Raw genomic sequence first — 21,728 nt, 5'->3', positions numbered from 1 at the left:
TAATATGGAGATCGACGCCACGAGGGACCTCTAGGGAGGTGGAACACCGCCACAATGGAGAGTACGCCCACTTCGCGACCACTGCTGTATTTTACGGGATGGATTGCTATAACCCTCACCGCGGGCAAACCAGGTTGTTCGAACTCCGAAAACCCCTACGAACATCGGTCCCGCCTGGGAACCTTTACGGACTCCGAATATTGTCAGAACATGCTGCGAACATGATGCGTTTCAGCCGATTTCAGCATGTTCGGAGGCCGAACATGCGTGTTTTCGGCGAACATGCTACGAACATGAGAGATGTAGGAGCATTTTCGGAGTCAGTCAAGCTCTCCGAAAAGGTTCCCATGGAGGACCGATGTTATTAGCATTTTCGGAGCCCGAAAAACCTGGTTTGCCCGCGGTGCCTCTGAATCCACTTTCCAACGCACTGGTCATGAGGAGCGGTGCAAGGCGTGACTCTCAGGCTGGTGAAAGCTTGCCTGCCGTGACAGTCACGATCGGTGCCACTCATGTTCAGTCACGCTCCGGTCACGCTTGTGCGTCAAGGTCTATTAGTATGCCACCTCCGAGTCCACAGGGCGCCGCCATTTCAACATGAAGGTTGGCCCTATGATTGTCTACTCACAGTAAGTGGAAATCTGTACATCTCTGGCATGCACAGTAAGATATTAAAAGATTTGGCGCAGGTTATACTCTGTCTCGGCGGAACAGACGCATGGTGGGGCTTGTCAGACAGCTTGCCAGTGATAAGGCCGCCGTCCTGGTTTCACTACTTCTGCTCATGCAGCAGCCTGAACATCTCCGACAGTACGTGTGTCCTCATTTTGACTTGGTCGCATGGCTTATCAAAGGGCATTACATAGGACCGTTTTTGTATCGATCCACCTCCGTGAGTGTCCCGAAACCCCTTCGGATGAGCACGCGAGATCTTGCAGTTTTCCGACACAGTGGCAGGAGACCCTGGGAACGTAAACACTGGCCACGAGGGAAGAGTCTGGGCAGGATATAGGCTGAGAGGGCTCTCTCTTTCTGTCCCCCCCATCCTCTCGACCGCCGTCGTTGGCTGCGGGTGGCTCACTTGCGACAGCTGTACTAAACTTGTTGCTCGACTACACTCGACTACAAACGCGTATAGCGATGATCTGAAGCCCGTGAGTATATTCGCCCCTCTCATCCACTTAGATAATGTCCTCATTGTCAGTGGCAACATTGTTCATGTTTGCGCTGGTCACAATATCGTCACACTTATGTCGCGATCACACAAACAGACGAGTTCTCTCTGTTCCTCTACACATTAGTGCGAGGTAAGCTTTGTTCATTCTGACCCTCGAGAGAAACCGACGCTGATACAAACCACAGAACAACAAGACAAAAGACGGGAAGACTACGCGACGGATGGTATGATACGCGATGCAGCAAGCAGCTACAGCGAAAACACGAGACAAACCAAGATAGGCTTACATTCACCGATGGCGAGTGCGCTTTGGTGATGGCCTGAGATTGTCTCCGCGAACGGACTGCCAGTGGTACGGCAGGGCATAGCGTTCCGCCCATTCGTACTCCGGCTCGGGGGTGGATTCGTGGCCGTTGTAGCCCGGGACAGGCTTGGGGACGTACCCTGACGCCCGACTAGGACCTGCGGTCGGCTGCGACACGCTGCTACGAAGCGAGGGTGAGCGGACTATGTCGAACAGCAGGCGTGATCAGTACTCACCTCGCATCGCTTTCAGAGTCGGATCCCTCGGCGCTGTCAGCGTCAAGTTCATCATCCTCCAGCTCGTCGCGCCGGCGTTTCCTGGACATCATCTCGGAGATGGACTCGGCTACCACTGGGACCTGTTGATCGTCGGGAGACGACCACTTTGCGGGATGCAGCGAGAAAGCGCTAGCTGGTCCGACTTGGGGGTTGACAATTCGCCGGGACGGCCCTGCTCTTGTGCACTGCCCAGCCTGGCCGTTGATGCTTGACGGGTGGAACACCGGGCCGTTGCCTGGTGCTGGTGCCACTTGCTTCGGTGGCGAGAGCTGAATGTTGCGCTCGTTGAGCTTCTCGGTGGACAACGAGGCGCCCTCTCGCGCTCTTGAAAAGTTCGGTACACGCGTCGCCGCGCTGGTGGGAGCACCTGTCGTTAGGCACTCCTGCTTGCGCTGCAGCGCGTGCGCCTGATTGTTCACGAGTCCGGAGGACCCTTGGACAAACTCCGGCGCTTGCTGTGGTGTGACTGCCGGAGGGCTGTGCTGGATGCGCACGCCTGTGGCGTTGATGGTGAGTGGCACACCATGAATATAGGTGACTGACCATACCTCTTGAGCTAGCCTTCACCAGGGACAGGACCGGCGTGGCAGGGCGCGGTGCAGGGACCTCCTGTTCGTGGCGTTGTGATGGCGACGGCGGTGGCGGGGTCGGCAGTGGCGATGCTGCGCGCTGCTGTTGGTGGGTGTCTGCCTCATCGGCGGTCTCGACGGTGGCCCTCACTGTCGCATTGGTCCTTGACGGGACATCTAAGTGAAGGTGAGTTTCATGTTGATACGGTGGCGTCGATAACTTACACTGCGAGATGCTGTCCCCGAAAACTGGAGGCTCGACTGCGACCTCCTCCTCCTCGTCCTTCGGCTCCGTCGTCTGGAGACGCTTCGACCTACGAGCGGGGCCTTTCTCTTTCTCCAGCCTACAACTGTGTTGGTCACAGGGTTAGACAAAGAAAAGAGCAACTCACGGTAGGATACCGCCGGGGTACTTCGCTACCAACGCCGCGATGAGGGCGTCGGTCTTGCCGTTTGCGCGAAAGCCTTCACGCTGAACGCCACTGGAATCAGTAAAGGAACGAAGACGCGTCGTAACGCGAGGCAAGGCGCGTACCTTCGCAAGCTTTTGGATTTCGGCGCGCTTGAGTGCGCGGAGGGTGTTCTCATTCAGGAGGGTATTCATTGTGATAATTTGTGATGTGAAGCGTGCTGAGGCTTAACTCTGTAGTGGCTGGGGACCGGGTAGCTTTAGGGGACGGAGGAACAAAGCGGGTGTGGTGGTAGGAGAGACAGGTTGAGCGTGTGGCGCGCGCGCTTTGTAGGTTTCGAGAACAATGGTTGGCTATAAAACCCACGGTCCATATTAGGCGTAGCCTCTGCGTCCACGGGCTGCGCTGGCTGGACCGCCGTGTGGCTCCCGGAGGTTGCAGGCGATGTTTCGACGAATATGGCAGAGAAATACGAGGGTGTTGATCTTATGCCCAACATCAGGAAAGTGACTTTCGCATCTAACTTGCCTAATTCAGGCATTTAGGCATTTAGGCCGGTTAGATCGAGTGTCTATGTTAAGTAGATCCATTTCTGAAGTTAGAGACTTGTTAGATGGTTAGTCGTGGGGCCAGGAGGCCAGTAGACGTACCGGAGCTCGATTCAATCACTCAGGCAATCAGGTATCAGCAATAGAAATGTATTGCATTCAATCAATCTACAAATACAAAGTACAGTACTTGACACTACTGTGCTAATGAGCCTAGAGAGCACGTTCACAACCTCCAGGAAGAGCGCCGCTGTCCGCGTTGCACTCGTTGAATGGGTGAACCAAAGCTTGCCAGCGCGCGGCTCGTTCGCATACTTCGACCACAGACGCACTTGATCGTACACGACGAGGTCGAGGTGCACGTCCGCAGTCGTCTTTACTATCACATTGATACCCCACTGCTTTATGTGTGAGAACCGCGATAGCTCAAGACGATTGTGGGACACTCACTACTTGGCGTGTACACCATATGCGCCGTACAATGACCTCGGTGCGTCGAGTGCGCGAAGAATGCCCGACACCAACGCGGAGAAGTTGCGTGACGTGTCCAGCAGCAGTCTACGGACCACAATACAGCTGTCATCGTGTCAGCTAACGGCGACTACCTAGGACGAGGTGACGTACATGAGCAGGTTTGTCCTCAATGCCCAGGGGTGTGTTGACTGCACTGACTGTCCCCGGGTACTCGTACGATAGCTCAGACTGTCCAAACATGGTCAGGCCGCGGTACAGACCGAGGGTCAACATTGCTGTGATGTTCGCGGCCGAACCGCTCAAGGGCAGTGAGCGTATATGTTCGGCCCTCTCCTCCGTCTTGATCGAGTTCACCTTCGAGGAGCTCCGCGAGGTACGCCGCCGTCTGGAACATGTTGACATCGCTCGCGCCGCGGCCTACCACGAAGCGGCTAAGACTATCAAGAGATCGAGCAGGCGAGGTCGCAATGCAGAGTGCGAGGGGATGTGGGAGCTAGGAAAGAGCGACAGGACACTCAAGCCGCTCGAGCAAGCGGCCAGAGCACCCGGACCTGAGATGCGATAGCGAGAAGCGAGGCTGCGACAATGGGAGCAATCCATTGCACAACCTCGCTGGGCTGCCGACATTGAGTACGAGTGCTGAGGCCTGACTTAGGTGGCGTCGAGGATGGGTCGCCCGCCGTTGTGAAGGAGAAGTGCCAGCGCCGTACGCATCGTGTGACCGAAAGCGGAGTTACAATCCGCTTTAGGGCAGACGTGCGGCGGCCTTGAGCGGGTTTGTGCAACGCCGCAACACGCAACTGCGTCGCATCTCAACCTCTGTACACTGGCATGCAGTAACAGTCTCAACAAACATGTAAGTAGCTTCCTCCGAATCGTCGCAGCCGTGGGCACACTCAGCGCTCACATCATCAGGGTCTGTACCTCACCCGTGCTCGCTTCGAGGCTGTGCAACGACCTCTTCTGTAGTGCTACCCTCGACCCCGTCGAGAAGGTCCTCCGTGACTCCAAGGTCGACAAACGCCAAAAACACGCGGTTGTACTCGTGGGCAGTTCAACTCGTATCCCGCCACGCCGCCCAGAACTTGCACAACGCGCGTGCAAGTCCAGCACCGAGTAACATGGCCGCGCGGGGGTTATGAAGAGCGCAGGGCAACAAGGAGACACACAGAACGCGAGGAACGTGCGGCGAGGAGGATGCGAGGAGAGCACGAAGAGGAACGAGGGGAAGGGCATGTGGTGTACAGGCAGAATGAGCACAAAGGCTCGACTCTCAAAGGTACGCCCTCGCCGGACGCAGCTACCTTGCCACCCCCCGTATATCGGCCAACGAAACGTTCGCCGTGTGCGGATTGCGTGGACATGCCCGGGAATGACCAAGGTCATGCCCTGTCCAACGTGCAGCGAGGCACAGGACATGCATCGCTGCATGCCCGGTGTCCCCACCTCCTGCCTCTGCACCAATGGATGACGAACGCGAAGCTCCTAGTGCGCACTGCACGAACACGCTCCGGGACGACCTAATGGTCGTACTAACCGTTATGCTCACCTGTTTGCTCACTCACCCGCCTGTCTGCACAGTCTCTGGCTTGTTCATGTAGGCATGTTTGCCCGCTGGTCCAGCCGACCGTTCATCCGTGCGACTATGTAGGCATGCACACCCGCTTGTCCGCCCGCCTGGTCCACCGGTCGCCCGTTCTGACCCGCGTGAACATGTAGATCTTCCGTCAGAAATGTTTGTAGCCGGAACATGATTCACATCGTGCAATAGCATGGTATTCACCTCGCCGTGCTGTTTGTAATGATCTGTTACCGTAGTGTGTTTTATTAGTGTAATATACATGGATGGCTGCTCTATTGAAGGTATTGAGCAGGCCGCAGAGGCCGAAATTCGTTAGGAAGTGAGATGAATTAGGCACGAGTTAGGTGGGTTAGACAGGTTAGGGCAAGTTAGATGCCGTGACGCTTTCCTGATGAATTCGAGCCATCTAACCGGGCGATAAGAGCAGCTGTCTTAGATGCATTAGCAATAACTTCCAATGCACCAGTAGTATTTCTGCGCATTTTCTCAGCGGATGGACTCCCTCGCCAAAGAGCACAAAGGAAGTCCTGAGTTGGTGCTGTCCATACCATTGATGAGGCTAAGCGGATCGATTATAACATAGCCGAATTTACTACGTGTCGAGATGGCCGAGCGGTCTATTGCGTGTGGCTCGAGCAAAGGTTGGTGCTAGATTAATCATCTTTGTATTCAAATTGGGCGTTCGAGTTCCGTTGTTGTTGTCTTTTTACCTTGGTCCGCAAGGATGAGGGTCGCCGTGCGTGAACTGAAATAATCACTCTATTCCTGGCAATGACTGACACTCTGCTTTCAAGTTGTAATAAATAGGCCATTGACGACCTAGCAGGTTCATGCAAATTTTTGACAAAACATGACTGGGGCGAACAGAGGAGGCCATACAGTAGTAGAATTGTCCGGAGGGAATTTCCCCGATCTCATCTGGTCAAGCAGCGCGAGCAGTCACGGTGTGACACGACGCGTTTCATCCCCGCGTTGGGGCGCGCCGCGACTCGCGGGTCTCTCCAGGTCTCCCCACCTCCCTCGACGTCTATCTGACCACACGTATCTTCAAGCGTCGCCATGTCTGACACGGAAGTATCTCCAGAGATCATGCTTGCCTTCTACAAGCGACTCTACCCATACAAGTCAATCTTTGGCTGGCTGAACCACGAACATACGCCGACAAGACGCTTCACGCACCGCGAATGGGCCTTCACGCTCCCGCCGGACACCTACGTTAGGTACCAATCGTTCGCAGACGCAGACGAGTTGAAGAAACAAGTCTGCCAGCTGAACCCCACGCGTTTCGAGATAGGGCCCGTCTACAGTGCAAAGGTGCGTCGCGCGACTGTACGACCTTCCGTGCGGGCCTGACAGCGTCCATCTCAGCCCCGGGACCGCAAGACTGTTCGCGCAGCCAACTTCACACCACAACTCCGCGAGCTCGTCTTCGATATCGATATGACCGACTACGACGAGATCCGTACGTGCTGCTCCGGCGCCGGCATCTGCAAGCGGTGTTGGGCATTCATCGCCGCTGCTGTACGTGTGCTCGATCGCGCGATTCGCGATCAATTTGGCTACAAATACCTGCTATGGGTCTACTCTGGCCGACGTGGTATCCACTTATGGATCTCGGACAAGGAGGCGATGGAGTTGACGGACGAGCAGCGGCGGGCATTGGTGGGCTGGCTGACGGTGATCCAGGGTGGAAAGGAGATGAAGAAGAAAGTTAACGTCCGCCAGGGTACGAAGTCTCTCCCACCCGGTATTCAGTAAGTGCTCTGAACATTACGTGATGCACATCGATGACGCCAGTGCAGGATGTCGCTTGAATCTCTGCGTACAATATTCCACAGACTCATTCTTGAGGACCAAGATTGCTTCGCTGAGGAAGAAGGTTGGGAGACACTCCTGCAGCTCATTTCTGAGCCCAGCGTCACCCGGCGATTGCGTGCGAAGTGGGAGATCAAATCCCGCTCGTCTGAAGAAAAGTGGGAAGACGTGAAGAGAGAAGCAAGAGCAGACAAGGGCGGAAAAATACATGTATGTCTGACCATGTCTTCTGAGGCCATCGTACGCGTGCTCATCACGGCCAGGATAACATGGTGGCCGCAATGGAGGACATCGTCCTACAGTATACCTATCCACGCCTAGATGCGGAAGTCTCGAAACACCGCAACCACTTGCTCAAGGCGCCCTTCTGCGTGCACCCCAAGACAGGTCGAGTTTGTGTACCCGTTGACCCGAGCTCGATAGACAGCTTCAGGCCAGAGCGGGTGCCCACAGTAAGCCAGTTACTACGCGAGCTCGACGAGGCCGGTGCGAGCGCTGGGGCTGAGGCCACGGAACATCACTCTGGTAAGTCTCGTGTAGTAAATTATCAGCCGAGGCTTGATAAGTGGTGCATAGATTGGCAGAAAACGTCCCTGAAGCCGTACGTCGACATGCTCGACAGGCACGTTGCGGCGCTCATGGAGGAGGTGAGACGTGCGAAGCGGGAGGCTGGCCCAGGTATGTCGACGTCTAGCTATCAACTTACTGCTCATCTCACCTTTGATAGATAGATCATGGTAGTGTCAGCCATGTGTATCCGGTTTTGCATTTGACTTGTTGTACCTGCACACTGTATCTCTCCCTGTCAATCATCCGTTCCCATACGCGGTCATGTTCGTGATGAACCTCGTCTGCGCTGCGATCGTCGAAACCTGCTCCACACGCCCATCCTCGAGGAAGCACTGTGGACATCGAGAATCCCGCCGTGATACTACAGCGTCATTGGCGCACTGAAGGCGGGCTGGAATCTGCAGGAGTCCGACTCGATCGGGAAGCAGGGGAACTACGTCGCAGTAAAACTGCGCATCGTACCGGGCGCCGGACGTCCCTACAGCGGAAGAAAAACAACTTGTCACACCTCGGACGCGGAGAGGGGGGAGAAGCGGAGCCATCTAAAGCGGGCGGAGACTAGGATGTACGTAGGCAGATACAGAGGTCAGCGTTCAACGTTCAGCGTTCAACTTTGGCCCGGGTCAACGTGGTTTGGATTCCAGCGCTAAGATTACGATCTGCGCAATCGGGGATAGCCGGGCTACAAGCCTGGAGGCTGGCAGTGGCCGCCAGACAGGAGATTTACTTTGGGGTTCACTTCACGCGGTCGCCCTGGCATCGATGCGCGCGCCGCGAGTTCCTTCCATAAGGATGACACTGCTGTGTGGCTTATGACTCGTGCATGCGTGCTCCAGTTGCCGCTGCAGCTAGTCGCGTACTACAAGCGAACCGTGACGGTCCAACTATGAAACTGTCACAACGATCGTCGAACTGGCATGCATGAGTTGGAGCATCGTAGCGTACAAGGTTAAGCTTCAACGAGATGCTATCCTATTGCTTTGTACGGACTTATCTACCGTGACATTGTCAATATTGAACAACACTCATGCAGCGAGCCACACATTTGGCAATTCATTTGCAACGCTACGGCGAAGCTCGAGACTGTGCGAGGAATCAATGAATCACTAGGCATTGTCAGAGGGTTGACAATCATGTTATGACGTCAGCGGTTCTATTGGTCTGATCATTTGCAGATACCTACATTGCACAACGATGTGTCAATAAATTGTCGACCGGCAGGTGCTTGCCTTCATCGGCGCCGTCCTAATACTTATATGTCTCCCCCACATACTTCTCAGGGTCGAAATCACAATTTGGCTGCCAGAGCTGCGCAATGCAGATATTCCCGGTTCATGTTAACGTGATGTCAGACTCGTGCAATACGAGGCAGATCGACAACCATTCACTTTATCACTGAATCAACCGTGGTCTACGAGCACCATTCGGACGCTTTACGGAATGAGATTACAGAAGCTACACTGGCACTGCGCTGTGCTGTTCCAATGCGTAGCTGTCCATGACTAGTTATATAAGGCTAATTATCAGTGGGCGTCCTGAACGTGCATCGGAGAGTCAAGACACGACCGCGTAGTCCGTCAGGACCCACCGCAATGCCCGGCCACAGCTGGCTCTCCGTCTTTTCCTTTCTCTCCGCCCTTTGTTCCGTTTACCTAGTGCTGGCACTATTCATCCTCGTCGTTATTGTACCAGCCCGTGCAGCACCAGTCCCTCTGGAAGGGGCCGTGACCATCGACACCAGTGCCTGCTACGTAGACGCGCTCATCGTCTACAACCTAGCAAGTTACCTGATCAGTAACTACGTCATCCACGCCGCCGCGATCCCCGTCGGAGCGGACATTGGACGATACGCGCAAAAGGTTACGCGCCAGGACGGATGGCGCTGGAACCTGTGTCTCAACACAATCTCGCTGTTCCTACCCTTCTTCGCGCTCTCGAGAACGCTCATCCTGCTCGCCCAGCAGGTCAGGAGCAAAGGCAACGGAGTCCTCGCTGCGCTTCAACACGGAGCCCTCCTCGTCGTGGTCAGAGCTCCGAAATGGAAACCTAGCACGAGGGATGAATTCGTCTACACAAAAGTCCCCGACGAATTCTCTCAACAGAATGAGTGAGTCCATCGGGTTTATGATAGTATGAGACATGACCAAGCGACGTGATGTGTGCAGTACGTCATATGAAGCCTCGCTGCCGGAAGCCACCATCGTGCTCGATGCTGATGGGGAGAAACACGCCTACCAGCCAACAACCCCCGACGACCACATACTCCACGGCATAGCAAGTCCACCACCAGCATACACATTGGCAATACCCATGCGCAAGAGTCACACCGAGTTTCTCATCGAGACGCATCTTAACGACACGAACCAGCTGAAGGTGCATTACCGCTCGAGTATCATTGTCACGCTGCTGTCGCTCGTCCAGATGGTCATCGGCACGTTCAGCCTGTACGTCTCGCAGACGACCCAGATCCCACGCTGGGGGTACGCGGCGTACGGCCCCTACGTGATCATGTCCGTCATGAACCTATTCTGCGGGGTCTTCGTGGGCAGCTACGCGAGTGCGCAGCTCCTGCGGACTCCCATACTCGAGGAGGCAGTGCGGAGGGGCCATGACAAAACGCAATTCGACGGGACGATTGGCACCGTGAAGAATGAATGCATGCCCCAGAACTGGGGCACAGAGCCGCGAAGTCAAGGAGACTATGTCGCAGTGCGGATGCGCACAGAGTACCGGAAGAACAACGGCGGTTCCAAAGAGACGATCCTCGTTGTTACATTGAACGGAAAGAGCAGGGAGTACTGCCTCGTTCCCGCAGGCTGCGAGGCCGCAGGGGCTAAAGGCACAGCGAAACCCGTGGAGTTCGTGGTATCCGCACTCACCCACAACGGTCCTCCGCCCCACGATACCGTTAAGAGGCGGGAGGAAGTTACACCCCGCGAAACGGCCACCATCGCCTCCCTGTTCCTCCTCGCCATGATCCTGCCGCATGTCGTGATATACGCACTCACCGGTTACCGGCCCAATCACAGCACTGTGGCCCAGAGGGCGTGGATGATGGCATGGCTGGCGGCTGACCACTTCTCCGCCTGCTCGACGCTCGGGTGCTGGATCGTATGGAAGAAGAAACACAACGTCATTTCAGGTGCAGTCCATAAAGCATGGTACGTCGGTCTTATGGTGGCAGGAGTCGGAGGCTTCGTGACGCTGGCACAGATGTATCTGCAGGACCACGGTGACAAGTTTCAGACATGTTAGTTGTGTTAACGCTCACATGCACATTATATCGCACTACTTATTGCCGCACCGCAGAGTATTTCATATAGTCGAGGTCAAGAGGTATTATCGATCATACATTCTAGGCAGGATTTTTTTTTGGTGGAGCGTTGCGCTTGTGGGCGCCAGGTGTGGCGGTCGAGACGTCGACCCCAGTGACCTCGCTAGTGTTTCGAGGGATTGAAACCTCGAGCTTGTGTACTTCAAGGCAGGTTTGGAAAAAGCGGAACAGGGGTCAGGAGAAGTTAGGCTGCGAGACGCGTCGCCCTTGCCTTCGGATCGGCGAGCGCAATCGACACGCACACGTGACTATCGCGTCTCGCCGCTGTGGCTGAGCGATTCAGAGCACTCAGTGCTCTTCTCATCCACTTGCATGTCGACAAATTTCGCGTCATAGTACTTAAGTAGAAAGGCCTAGAACCATTTGTAACCCTTCAAAGGTGCGTACTCGACCTTCAAAGCTTCACGGTCGTAATTCATTCCATACCCTTTGCCATACAATCTTAACTTACTTATGTGGCGCAGGCCCATGTGCGCCCGCTAACCCGGTATACTTACTCCTCGGTTCACTCTTTTATCACGACAAGCGTACGTCCTAAACTTTGTGTTACTAATGCGATGTCTATTCCCTGGTGCGTGCGCTCCATCGACTACTATGTACTGAGGCGCAGCGTGATCCTACAGTCCGCCAAATATGCACTGGACGGCTGCCCGTCGACGCGCGAAAGCTATACTCCGCTCTTGACGACTGCCAGCTTGCCACGCACAGGAACGTTCTCTGCCCCACCCGGATCCGGGAATCCTTGCACATCTACGCCCTTCCTGAACATCAAGCAATGCGTCGAACCACCGAAGTGGAACATCCCGATCTCGTCCCCCTTCTTCACATGGTCACCCTCGCGCACCGTGATCTCGCACGTCGACACCTCGGTCATCCCGACGCCCAGGAATGCCATGAGGCCAATCGCCGGGTTGTCCGCCTCGATGAAGATGATCGCGCGCGTCGCGACCGCGGTGAGGTACACCTGCGAGGCGTTCTCGTTCTGCATGTTGATTGCGTCCCCGTCCGTGTCGCGCTTGGCGGGGTCACCGACGCCCTCGAAGAGCGGCTCGGAGTAGTACGTGCCCTCCTTGACGTATGCGCGCACGATGCGCCCGCTGACAGGCGCGTGCCAGCGGTGGTACGAGAGTGCGGAGAGGAACGCCTGGTAGACGGTCCCGCCGGCGAAGAGCGGCGCACGCTCGTCGTACGCAAGCATGTCGAGTACAGAGTACGGCTGGCCCTTGATCCAGAACGCGTCTCGCAGCGCGACGTTACGCGCGACGTTGTACGCCTTCGACTCGCACGCGTTCGCGATGACGTTGTCGTCGTTGGGCGCAGCGACCGGGCGCACGTTCTCTCTGAATTTGCGCGTGAAGAACGCGTCCCAGGACGCGAAGCCATGGTAGGGCCTTGATGGGTCGCACTCGAATATGTCTTCGAACGTGTGCGAGGTACCCACAGCACCGTTTGCGACGGTGGTGAGGTCGGCCGTGCCGTCTGCGCTGAACCAGCCGTTCGGACCGTCGTTCAGCGCCTGTTTGGCGGATTCTCCGGAGCGGAGGTATTCGCCCCATGCGTCGAGGACCTTCTTGAGCATCCGGTTGACCCCCGGATCGAGGAAGAGTGCGAAGCCACTCGGGGTGCCCATCGGCCAGTCGAGGACGGCATTGATAGGCACGCCGACCATACCAACGCGGTGCGAGCGGTCGCTCCACTGCGGCGGCGTCGTTATGAGGTGGTTGAACAACTGGAGCATGTGTTCGTAGTCCCGGATCTGCCTGTGTCCGGTCGGGTCGGACGAGTAGGGCGGTTTGGTGGGTACCTGCTCGAACATGGACTGCATGAGCATGTAAACGCGAGTGTCGGTCTCGATGAGCGTCTTGAATTCTTGGAGGACTGGGTGAAGATCCTTCGGGTTCTTGTCGACGTGCTCGATCACGCCGCTCAGCCACTCCTTGTGGATGCGATGGTCTCCGGGGAGCCAGTCGCCAGTCCTGTGATGGGGTGAACATTGACTTCTGTGCTGTCAACTACTGTAAGGCAAGCTCACCTGTGTACTCGATGTTCCTTGGGCACATCGTCGTGCCGAGCGTGTATCTTCGTATGTTTGTCCATCACGACGTGATATTGGACGAGATTCTTGGCTAGAGGTGTAGCGGTGCCAAGGGTGAGTGGGTGGGCGAGGGCAAGAAGGCGTTACGGATGGCGAGGGCGTGCAGCGCTGTGGTGCAATGAACTACGTCACTGCTATGTCAAGCTGTGGTCACGGCCCCGCATCCACGGATCACCGTGACAATACTATCACGACCTACTGTTTGGTTCCTTAGATGTGGCTAACGGTTGAGTATGTACTATGTGTAGATTGGACAACGCACAAACGTGGCATCATAGTGATTTCGCGGCGTACGCATTGAGGTTGGAGTGACTGCGATGAAGTTAACTGTTACAGTCGATTGCGAATATGTTGGCACTCACAGAATTATTCGACACGCGCGTGAACCTTCCGACTGAAGTTCCCACGCATCTTCCGGCCCATCTTCCGAGTCGTCGAATGACGAATCTCTCATGTATTCTACCAAAACTACAGCAATTTACACTACCACATGTTACTCTATGTGTCTTGGAACAGGTCTATGACATAAAAAAGGAGGATCCATGAGCTGAATGCGCAATAAGAAGTCTGGCGTGTCGAGCACAGAACAATCACGTGCATTATTACCACAATTGGATAGACCGCGTAACAGAACCCAGTTCTACGCATTGCCGTATTTTTCTCCATTAAACCTCACTGCTATGATGACCAGGGACTTATCTGGTAGTGTTATTGTCATTTCCAGAACAGAGAAGCGAAGTTATGCTGCATTATCATAGCTAGAGACACTGGTAAGGAAGCTCGGAACTTTGGGTCGGAAGATTCACGCGCGTCATTGCGCGCGTCAAAAAAAATCCGCGAGTGCCATGATTTCTGCAATCGACTGTAAGTAATCCACGGCACGGTGTCAGACCGTGTCACCCGGCTGCCAAGTTCCCGGTTGCGCAGATCGTAATCTAAGCGCCGAAAATCCAAACGGGGCCTCCGACTCGGACACGGCACTTCGAGTCACAAAGCCACTGGGACCTTGACCATATCTTGACCTAGTGCTTCTGCATTCAATTACCTCCGAGTTTCCCTATTCTTCACACCGCACGAACCGAATAATATGCCTCTGAGCCGCACTGTAGTAGGTCTACTAATACCATCATTCAAGTACTATCGTACTAACTTCACCAGTTCACTGGATTAAATTGGTTCACTTCTAAGGCAGACGTTCACTTGATGGTATTACTCTACGCTGTTCAGAACCACTTACGGCAATACATCGACAGCATTGAGCATATTTGTCATCATGGAAATATCGTGACGAAGCATTTAGTTCGTTCAATTAGAATGGCACGATGCAGTCCGAGGTCCAGAATGTACGACTCATACCTAGTAAGCATGGTCTAAGGGTTGAGTATCCTGACATGACGTCAGCGGTTCTATAGGTCTGATCTCCGTTGCGGCTCCGACCTACAATGCATGCGAAGCAGTCGTCGGCCAGCAAGTGCACGGCTTCAACGACGCCGTTCAGACCAATTAATCAACATTCACTTTATAGCAGAGCAGAATCGCGGAAGAAGAGTCTGCCATATTCGCTCAGACTCGCCGTCCGGTCGGTACTAGGGCAAGGCGCATCCACATCGTGATACTACACTTCACTTCATCCCCAACAACGCAACGTGTGATGCGGGAGCCATTCGTACGCTTCACGGCTAGGGCATGTACAAGCTATACTAAGGTGTGCTGTGCAGCTGCGTGGAGGCCATGGCCATGTATAAGATTCGAGAATTGGGACGCGACAATGTAGTCGAAGTCCGTCAAGACTCCCCAAAATGCCGAGTCACAATTGGTTTTCCTCCCTCACCCTTCTCTCGAGACTCTCCTTTCAAGTGGGGCTGGCACTATTCCTCGTCGTCGTTATTGCACCAGCCCGTGCAGCACCGGTCTCTCTGGAAGGGACCGTGACCGTTGACACCAGTGCCTGCTTCGCGGACGCGGTCATCATCTACAACCTGGCAAGCTACCTAGTCGGCAACTACGTCATCCATGCCGCCGCGATCCCCGTCGGAGCAGACATCGGACGATACGGACAGAAGGTTACGCGCCGGGACAATTGGCGATGGAACCTGTGGCTCAACACAATCTCGCTGTTCCTACCCTTCTTCGCGCTCTCGAGAACGCTTATCCTGCTCGCTCAGCAGGTCAGGAGCGACGGAGACGGCGTCCTCGCTGCGCTTCTACACGGGGCTCTTCTCGTCGTGGTGAGAGCTCCGGATTGGCAGCCTAGCACGAGGGATGAGGTCGTCTACACGAGGCTCCCTACAAAGTTCGCCCAACAGAATGAGTGAGTCCACCGGCTTTGTGGTAATATGATAGTATACTTACCAAGCGACGTGGTCTACGCAGTACGCCGTATGGAGCCTCGCTCCCGGAAGCCACCATCGTGCTCGATGCTGAAGGGGAGGAACACGCCTACCAGCCAACAACCGCCGATGACCACATGCTCCACGGCATAGCGAGTCCACCACCAGGCTACACACTGGCAACACCCGTGCGCAAGGGCTACGCCGAGTTTCTCATCAAGAAACATATCAACGACACGAAACGGCTGAAGGTGCATTACCGCCCGGGCTTCATTGTCACGCTGCTGTCGCTCGCCCAGATGGTCATCGGCACGTTCAGCCTGTACGTCTCGCAGACGACCCAGATCCCACGCTGGGGGTACGCGGCGTACGGCCTCTCCGTGACCCCCTACGTGATCATGTCCGTCATGAACCTGCTCTGCGGGGTCTTCGTGGACAGCTACACGTGTGCGCAACTCCTGCGGACTCCCATACTCGAGGAGTCAGTGCGGCGGGGCGATACTAACACGGAATACGACGGGACTATCGGCACCGTGAAGAAGGAGTGCATGCCCCAGAACTGGGGCACGGACCCCCTAAGCCAAGGAGACTATGTCGCAGTGCGGATGCGCACAGAGGACCGGAAGAAGAGCGGTGGCTCCAAAGAGACGATCCTCGTTGTTACATTGGACGGAAAGAGCAGGGAGTACCGCCTCGTTCGCGCAGGCCGCGAGGCCGCAGGGGCAGGAGGTACAACACAAGCCGGATCCTTTCCGCCAGCGGAACCCGTGGTGAAGTTCGCGGTGTCCGCATTCAGCCACGATGGTCCTCCGCCCAAAGATACAGTGAGGAGGCTGGAAGCAATTACGCCGCGCGAGAGGACAACCATCATCTCCCTGTTCCTCCTCGCGATGATCCTGCCGCACGTCGTGGTATACGCACTCACCGGCTATCGGCCCAATCACAGCACTGTGGCCCAGAGGGCGTGGATGATGGCATGGCTGGCGGCTGACCAGTTCTCCGCCTGCTCGACGCTCGGGTGCTGGATTTTATGGAAGAAGAAGCACAACGTCATCCCGGACGGAGTCCAGAGGGCCTGGTACGCCGGTCTTATGGTGGCAGGAATGGGAGGCTTCGTGACGCTGGCACAAATGTATCTGCAGGACCAGGGTTACCAGTTCCAGACATGTTAGTTGTGGTAACGCTCACATGCACATGTTATGATTATGCTCTTCATGTCACACTATGTATTGCCGTGGACCGACTCGGGTGATTTTGATGGACCTTCGTAACTCATCCTATTAGCAGTGTGAAATTGACATGACATTGTACATCACCTGCTTTGCCAGCCAGTCTCCGCATTTTCGCTGCCTAGACAGGGGTCTTTCCACCTTGCGTCGAGAAGTCAGTGAACATGGCCCACTGGGCCACAGGCAAACCGACTGACACGGGGTATCTCGATGAATGAATGGAAAGGAAGCCCGGCACAGGTGGACATGTGCCATCATCGTTGTACAGGCCACAATGCCAACCGGTTTGAGCGCACACAACATGTTACTGGCTAATCATTGCGTTTACTTACAACATCTCTTTCGGTCGCGTCAGGCTCTGCTGCAGCGGGATCATCGTGACTCGAAGGGGCCTGGCTGCAGCGTGGTAAGACTGCATTCAGTAATGGAATTTGATACCGAAAGCTTCCATGCTTCAAGCATGTTTTCTGCCACACTGTTGTAATTCGGTCGGTCTCGCGCTGAACCAGCATTCATCACGCGACAGCTCCGTGAACGATGTCTGCGCGCACAACCGTTAGCGCAAGTAAAAATAGACCAAGGTAGCATTGTCTAACACGTACTTCACCCTCCCCTCCTCCCCCGCGATCTTCGTGCGCTAATCTCACTGTGTGCTGTCCAGCGTCGAGAGATGTAACCTTCATACTGCACGCGCTCACTGGTGCCATTGCGTACACAACTTCGAGGACACGATAGCAATGCATTGAAAGCGACACAAGAACACGACAAACGGATAGCAAGATCGAACGACGCGCTTACAGCCCACCGACACGCAAGGCAGATGTAGGGCACGCAGACTTAGCTCCGCATCTGCCGATCAATCGGCGAGAGCGAGAGCAGATCTGCCACCCTGCACTACCAAAGCACATACGTCAACGAGCGATGCGCCGCCACTCCTGTGGACCCTACAGCTAGTGATGTTCGCGACTGACGGGCCGAAGAGTAGGTATGGGGTATGATCTGTGAATAACGATCAGACTACTCTGGCGAGGAGTGCATGCAACTCACCTCACGCGACAAAGCGCAGCAGGACATTATGTCCTGTGAGAAAGAGCGCTATTAGATGTTCGTAGCGTAAGGGACGTAATGTACTTCCTGCTGTCCAAGAGCGATTCCGTGTACAGGTGTCGGTGGTTGCGCGTTGTGCGTTGTCCAGTGTACAATTCTACAATAAACCAAGAAATAAACCAGACGTTCATACCTACCAGTGCACCTGGCGACTCAGTCTTCGTCGTCTTCGTCATCACTGATGATGAGAATCATAGCGTCTCTGGTGGGCTCAGGCCAGTGCCCCTTCCACGCGTGCGCCATTGGTGGCTTATAATGGTGGCTGACATATCCGTTCGGAGCCAACGATGGAGGAGCAGGTGAAGGCGACGTAGGCTTCGATGACGCGTCAGCCTTCATGTCCTCGTCCATCGCGCTGCAAAAGGCTCAGAGGTGTCCCGCAAAAGGGCGGGTAGATATGAACGGCTTACCGTTGCTGCTCGCGCAGCATGCGAAGAATGTTTTCCTTCTCTGCCTTCGACCGCGTTGTGCCGAGCTTCGCCATCAGCACCTTCGTCTCGGCAATGTGCTGCTCGAGCCGCTTGTGCTTTGCAGCCAGAAGAGTCTTTGCGGTCGTTTGGTTGGACTTGACCGGCGCATGTGACTGCGTTGACGCAAGCGGGTGAGGAGCAGCCGAAGTTGGTTTCTGCGTCGCTGGGGCGGTCGAGGGTACAGAATGGGATACGGGTTCAAGCGCTCCCGCACGTGCGAGGTTGCCTGCATCTGGAGGCTGCGGCGTGTCCGAAGGGGGCGACGGCTTGACCGTCTGCAGCGTTTCGGTTATGAATGAGACCGCAAGTTCGTCGAAGTTAATAGCGCCCGCTTTCGGAGCTGAAGTCGTGCCCGAAGCGTCATCACCCACAACCGTGGACGTTGCGGACGTGTCGCTGGAGGCTACAGCTGATTCCTTCTGCTGAGGAGCCCCAGTCGAAGCAACAGCCGCATGCCCAACCTTCCGCCTGCTTTGCAATGCTGAGCGACGCAGCTCTTGGGCAGAGAGCATCTCCGTCGAGTTAGGGGGTGCTCCCTCGGCAACGCGGTTGCTCGCAGGTGCCGGCTTGCTTTGCTCTTCCTCGGGCGACGTGTGCCTGCTGGTACTAGCTCTGGATATCGCGCTCCTGCGCGCCAGCTCCTCTTTGGCGCGAGCGATCCGTTCCTCGAGTTCCCTCTGCTTCTCGAGCAGCGAGCGTTTGGCGTGCACTACAATGGGCGAAGGTTCTACTGTAGTCGAGGCTGTCATACTTGGGAGAGCCGACTCAACGGATGAAGAGATGTCGACAAAACCCTTGAGCTGCTCCGAAGATGGTTCTTGGCTGACAGCTGGCTGAGGCATAGAAACGTCCGGACGTGTGACGGTAGGTACGATGGCTGACACAGGGTTTGGGGCCGGAACCTCGTTCGTGAGGATCGCCGAGGGAGCGACGGCGATTGAGCGCGCCGATTCCGACGTCTTGGGTGACGCTAGGGTAGTGGTCGTCGAGCTGACTGCCAACACTGCACCTGGAGGCTCCACCATGGTGAAGGCAGACGGCGAGAGAGGCTTGACGGGGCTCGTTGCGGTCTGCAGCTGGGGAATCGGGACATACGGCTTAGGGAGGCCTGGTGAGGAAGGTAGTTTCGGAGCTGATGGAGTTGTCGCTTCAACTTGTGCTGCCGCAGGAACCGAAGGACCCGTGTCGTCAACGCGCATTTTCTCGTGCTCGAGCTCAATGGATCCCGCCCTCGAAGACGCGATGGACGCACTGTCCGCCGCAGAAACATCCACAGCCATCGCCGATTCTCCCCAAACCGCATACCGAGAATCCGGGCTGGGCTCTTCCGGCGGGATGGGAGCCTCGTCGTCTGACTCGAGGTCCATCGCCTGCTCTTCCTCTTGCTGCTCCTTTTGACGGGATCCCGCATAATAGTGCAAACTGCGCTCCGCCTCGGGGCTGGGGCCTTCGTCCTCAGAGTCCTCGTCGTCGGTCAAGACCCGGTACGTTTCTGATCGGTCCATGAAACCCGCCCAGCCACGGTAAGCAAAAGGCTTGGGTTTCGATGGAGGCAGAACGTCAGGCTGAGGAGGTTGCAATGCAGGCACGAGGGGAGCCTTCGAGGCGGCATTTGTCGACTGTCCGGCACGAGTAAGCGGAGGTATCGGGAGCGGCACTGGCATCGGAGCCACAGAAAGACGATCGGCAGTGGATTGGTGCGAAGGATACCTAGGAAGATATGACAGTGGTTGATGAGGCGCCTGTCGCTGGCCTTCCGTGTTCACTACCATCTGCGAGGCTGCCTGGGCCTTTCTTGCCTTCTTCTCTTTCTTGTTGAGCTTCTTTTTGCTCGTCGGCTGTGCCTGGGGAACAACCGGCGCCTCCACGATGCCCTCCTCGATCTCGCCCTCTTCCAGGTCCGATGGGTTCTTCGCGGGCTCACGATACCACCACGCGCGGATGTGCTCCTTGCCCTCGCCCGCCATCCGTTGGCTGCCGAACGCCATATCGGCCAACGCAACGTTCTGGAACTCTACGAGCGCCTTCCCGCTCGTCTTGTCAACTTCGACGCGGATCGGCATCGGACGCGAAAATCGGTTCGCCCAGTGCCTGACGAACTCGGGGTTGCGGAACTTCCTGGGGATGGGTGCGAGGACGAGCGTGCGCGTCGGATCTGGCGGGGGCTGGCTGAGGAGCTCAGAGGAGAACAAACCGAGCCCAGTCTTGTCGTTCTCGCGCGCTGTCCCAAGCAGCTTCTTCTGCGGCGCAGGACCTTGGCCTACAGGAGCGGCGTCTGTTACAAGGAGAGGGGGCGGCTTTGGGAGAGGGATATGAGGAGCAGATGCGGGCGATGGTATGTGAGGGGGTTGGTGACGCTCTGGTATCTGCGGGATAGCCGCGGGGAAGGTAAATGGAGGGATACTTTCTGGGGCGGGCACGAAGGATGACGTGGAGGGAGACGGCTTCAAAGGTAGCGCGGGCATAAAGGATTGGGGCATTGCGGCCGTGTGTGCGGAGAAAGAGGCGGTCCATGAGACGGGTGGCAAAATCCCTTTATGCTGTGGATCGTGGTAGGTGGCGACCGGGCGATCAGGGAGGGGAGCAAACTTGGGGCGCGTGTAAGGGGCCGCAGAAGAGGAGACCTGCATGTCCTCCTGTGATACCCGTTCTGAATCCTGAGCCGCAAGTCGCTCGGCCCGTCGTCGCTTCTTCCGTTGGTTCTTGCTCTCTTGCACACCCTGCACGGCATTGGAGGGCCCAGCTTGCATGTTTTGTTTTCGCTTGCGCTTCTGGCCGGCGACAGGCGCTGGCGCTTGCATAACTAGAAGACATCACTCTCAGATCGTCTTGCAGGCCACTGAACGACTCACCATCGCTGAAGCCATTCATCGGCAGACTGTCCGACGACGGATATAACTCTTGCTGTCCCCAATCATACATGGTCACATCGTCCATCTGGGGCTCGAAGCCCGGTTCAGGGTCGGTCAACCTCGCTTCGAAGCCTCCCAGCTCTCGTTCGACGAGTGCAGCGTCCTCGTCGTCTGAGATGACAATCGGCGAGCTCAACGAGCCGTTTCCGTTTCCCGCCATCTCTGAGGCCGAGTTGCAGTGAGAGGAACAAACGAAGAGGAAAGATGGTCGGGAGTCAAATTCGAGTGCGAGTTGCGGAGAGGCGTTCTGCGACGCGGATCGAGAGAATTTGAACCCCGACCAGGTCCGGTCATTACACATTAGGTAAGCATCAGGAAGGAATTGAGCCGGGGTCTGAATCTGATAGTACTTGCTATGTCGGAGTGTATGTTATACAGTCCACCGCCCATGATATCGATGATGTATCATGTAGATTTTGTAACACATAACACTCGCTCGCTGGTGCTATACGAGATGAGATAGTCTACGGAAGGAGTGTGGACCAAGCGGGTAGGAGGAAGAGTGTATATTGTGGCGCTAACTT

General features: G+C 55.9%; 9 protein-coding genes across 9 annotated transcripts; 4 read left to right on the top strand and 5 right to left on the bottom strand.

The window, feature by feature from the left end:
* The first annotated feature begins 441 nt into the window (after positions 1 to 441).
* Positions 442 to 1,411, top strand: C8Q71DRAFT_72640 (uncharacterized protein). The gene is made up of 6 exons (XM_047921760.1): positions 442 to 629; positions 690 to 810; positions 867 to 892; positions 939 to 1,154; positions 1,272 to 1,307; positions 1,363 to 1,411. The coding sequence occupies exons 1-5, from the start codon at positions 513 to 515 to the stop codon at positions 1,299 to 1,301; spliced, it is 510 nt and encodes a 169-aa protein (XP_047778523.1). The 5' UTR covers positions 442 to 512; the 3' UTR covers positions 1,302 to 1,307; positions 1,363 to 1,411.
* C8Q71DRAFT_72651 (uncharacterized protein) lies at positions 1,277 to 3,412 on the bottom strand. The gene is made up of 6 exons (XM_047921767.1): positions 2,864 to 3,412; positions 2,721 to 2,800; positions 2,554 to 2,672; positions 2,308 to 2,505; positions 1,718 to 2,255; positions 1,277 to 1,662 (listed from the first exon to the last, which is right to left on the bottom strand). The coding sequence occupies exons 1-6, from the start codon at positions 2,930 to 2,932 to the stop codon at positions 1,467 to 1,469; spliced, it is 1,200 nt and encodes a 399-aa protein (XP_047778522.1). The 5' UTR covers positions 2,933 to 3,412; the 3' UTR covers positions 1,277 to 1,466.
* A 33-nt stretch (positions 3,413 to 3,445) lies between these two features.
* Positions 3,446 to 4,154, bottom strand: C8Q71DRAFT_858237 (uncharacterized protein; the record flags this gene model as incomplete). Its single annotated transcript, XM_047927496.1, has 5 exons — positions 3,446 to 3,454; positions 3,511 to 3,684; positions 3,737 to 3,844; positions 3,911 to 4,035; positions 4,115 to 4,154. The coding sequence occupies 5 exons, from the start codon at positions 4,152 to 4,154 to the stop codon at positions 3,446 to 3,448; spliced, it is 456 nt and encodes a 151-aa protein (XP_047778521.1).
* Positions 4,155 to 4,520: 366 nt separating this feature from the next.
* On the bottom strand, positions 4,521 to 5,650 carry C8Q71DRAFT_761321 (uncharacterized protein). Its single transcript, XM_047923870.1, has one exon. It carries the CDS (start codon positions 5,189 to 5,191, stop codon positions 4,664 to 4,666), a length of 528 nt encoding a protein of 175 aa, XP_047778520.1. The 5' UTR covers positions 5,192 to 5,650; the 3' UTR covers positions 4,521 to 4,663.
* Positions 5,651 to 6,311: 661 nt separating this feature from the next.
* On the top strand, positions 6,312 to 8,325 carry C8Q71DRAFT_761317 (prim-pol domain-containing protein). The gene is made up of 6 exons (XM_047923869.1): positions 6,312 to 6,656; positions 6,711 to 7,096; positions 7,145 to 7,367; positions 7,421 to 7,682; positions 7,734 to 7,835; positions 7,885 to 8,325. The coding sequence occupies exons 1-6, from the start codon at positions 6,402 to 6,404 to the stop codon at positions 7,896 to 7,898; spliced, it is 1,242 nt and encodes a 413-aa protein (XP_047778519.1). The 5' UTR covers positions 6,312 to 6,401; the 3' UTR covers positions 7,899 to 8,325.
* An 832-nt stretch (positions 8,326 to 9,157) lies between these two features.
* Positions 9,158 to 11,225, top strand: C8Q71DRAFT_761316 (uncharacterized protein). Its single transcript, XM_047923868.1, has 2 exons — positions 9,158 to 9,834; positions 9,893 to 11,225. Exons 1-2 carry the CDS (start codon positions 9,320 to 9,322, stop codon positions 10,980 to 10,982), a joined length of 1,605 nt encoding a protein of 534 aa, XP_047778518.1. The 5' UTR covers positions 9,158 to 9,319; the 3' UTR covers positions 10,983 to 11,225.
* Positions 11,226 to 11,604: 379 nt separating this feature from the next.
* C8Q71DRAFT_822701 (Phophatidylserine decarboxylase-domain-containing protein) lies at positions 11,605 to 13,510 on the bottom strand. The gene is made up of 2 exons (XM_047926224.1): positions 13,094 to 13,510; positions 11,605 to 13,037 (listed from the first exon to the last, which is right to left on the bottom strand). Exons 1-2 carry the CDS (start codon positions 13,156 to 13,158, stop codon positions 11,729 to 11,731), a joined length of 1,374 nt encoding a protein of 457 aa, XP_047778517.1. The 5' UTR covers positions 13,159 to 13,510; the 3' UTR covers positions 11,605 to 11,728.
* Positions 13,511 to 14,955: 1,445 nt separating this feature from the next.
* On the top strand, positions 14,956 to 16,768 carry C8Q71DRAFT_835835 (uncharacterized protein; the record flags this gene model as incomplete). The annotated part of the gene is made up of 2 exons (XM_047926434.1): positions 14,956 to 15,467; positions 15,530 to 16,768. The coding sequence occupies 2 exons, from the start codon at positions 14,956 to 14,958 to the stop codon at positions 16,656 to 16,658; spliced, it is 1,641 nt and encodes a 546-aa protein (XP_047778516.1). The 3' UTR covers positions 16,659 to 16,768.
* A 1,408-nt stretch (positions 16,769 to 18,176) lies between these two features.
* On the bottom strand, positions 18,177 to 21,425 carry C8Q71DRAFT_72473 (uncharacterized protein). The gene is made up of 2 exons (XM_047921649.1): positions 21,145 to 21,425; positions 18,177 to 21,095 (listed from the first exon to the last, which is right to left on the bottom strand). The coding sequence occupies exons 1-2, from the start codon at positions 21,362 to 21,364 to the stop codon at positions 18,229 to 18,231; spliced, it is 3,087 nt and encodes a 1,028-aa protein (XP_047778515.1). The 5' UTR covers positions 21,365 to 21,425; the 3' UTR covers positions 18,177 to 18,228.
* Positions 21,426 to 21,728: the final 303 nt, after the last annotated feature.

Source organism: Rhodofomes roseus (assembly GCF_022264815.1).
Source record: "Rhodofomes roseus strain CIRM-BRFM 1785 chromosome Unknown C8Q71scaffold_11, whole genome shotgun sequence".
Lineage (NCBI taxonomy): Eukaryota > Fungi > Basidiomycota > Agaricomycetes > Polyporales > Fomitopsidaceae > Rhodofomes > Rhodofomes roseus.
The sequence above is the reverse complement of the archived record's forward strand: the minus strand, read 5'-3'. Positions and strand labels throughout refer to the sequence as shown.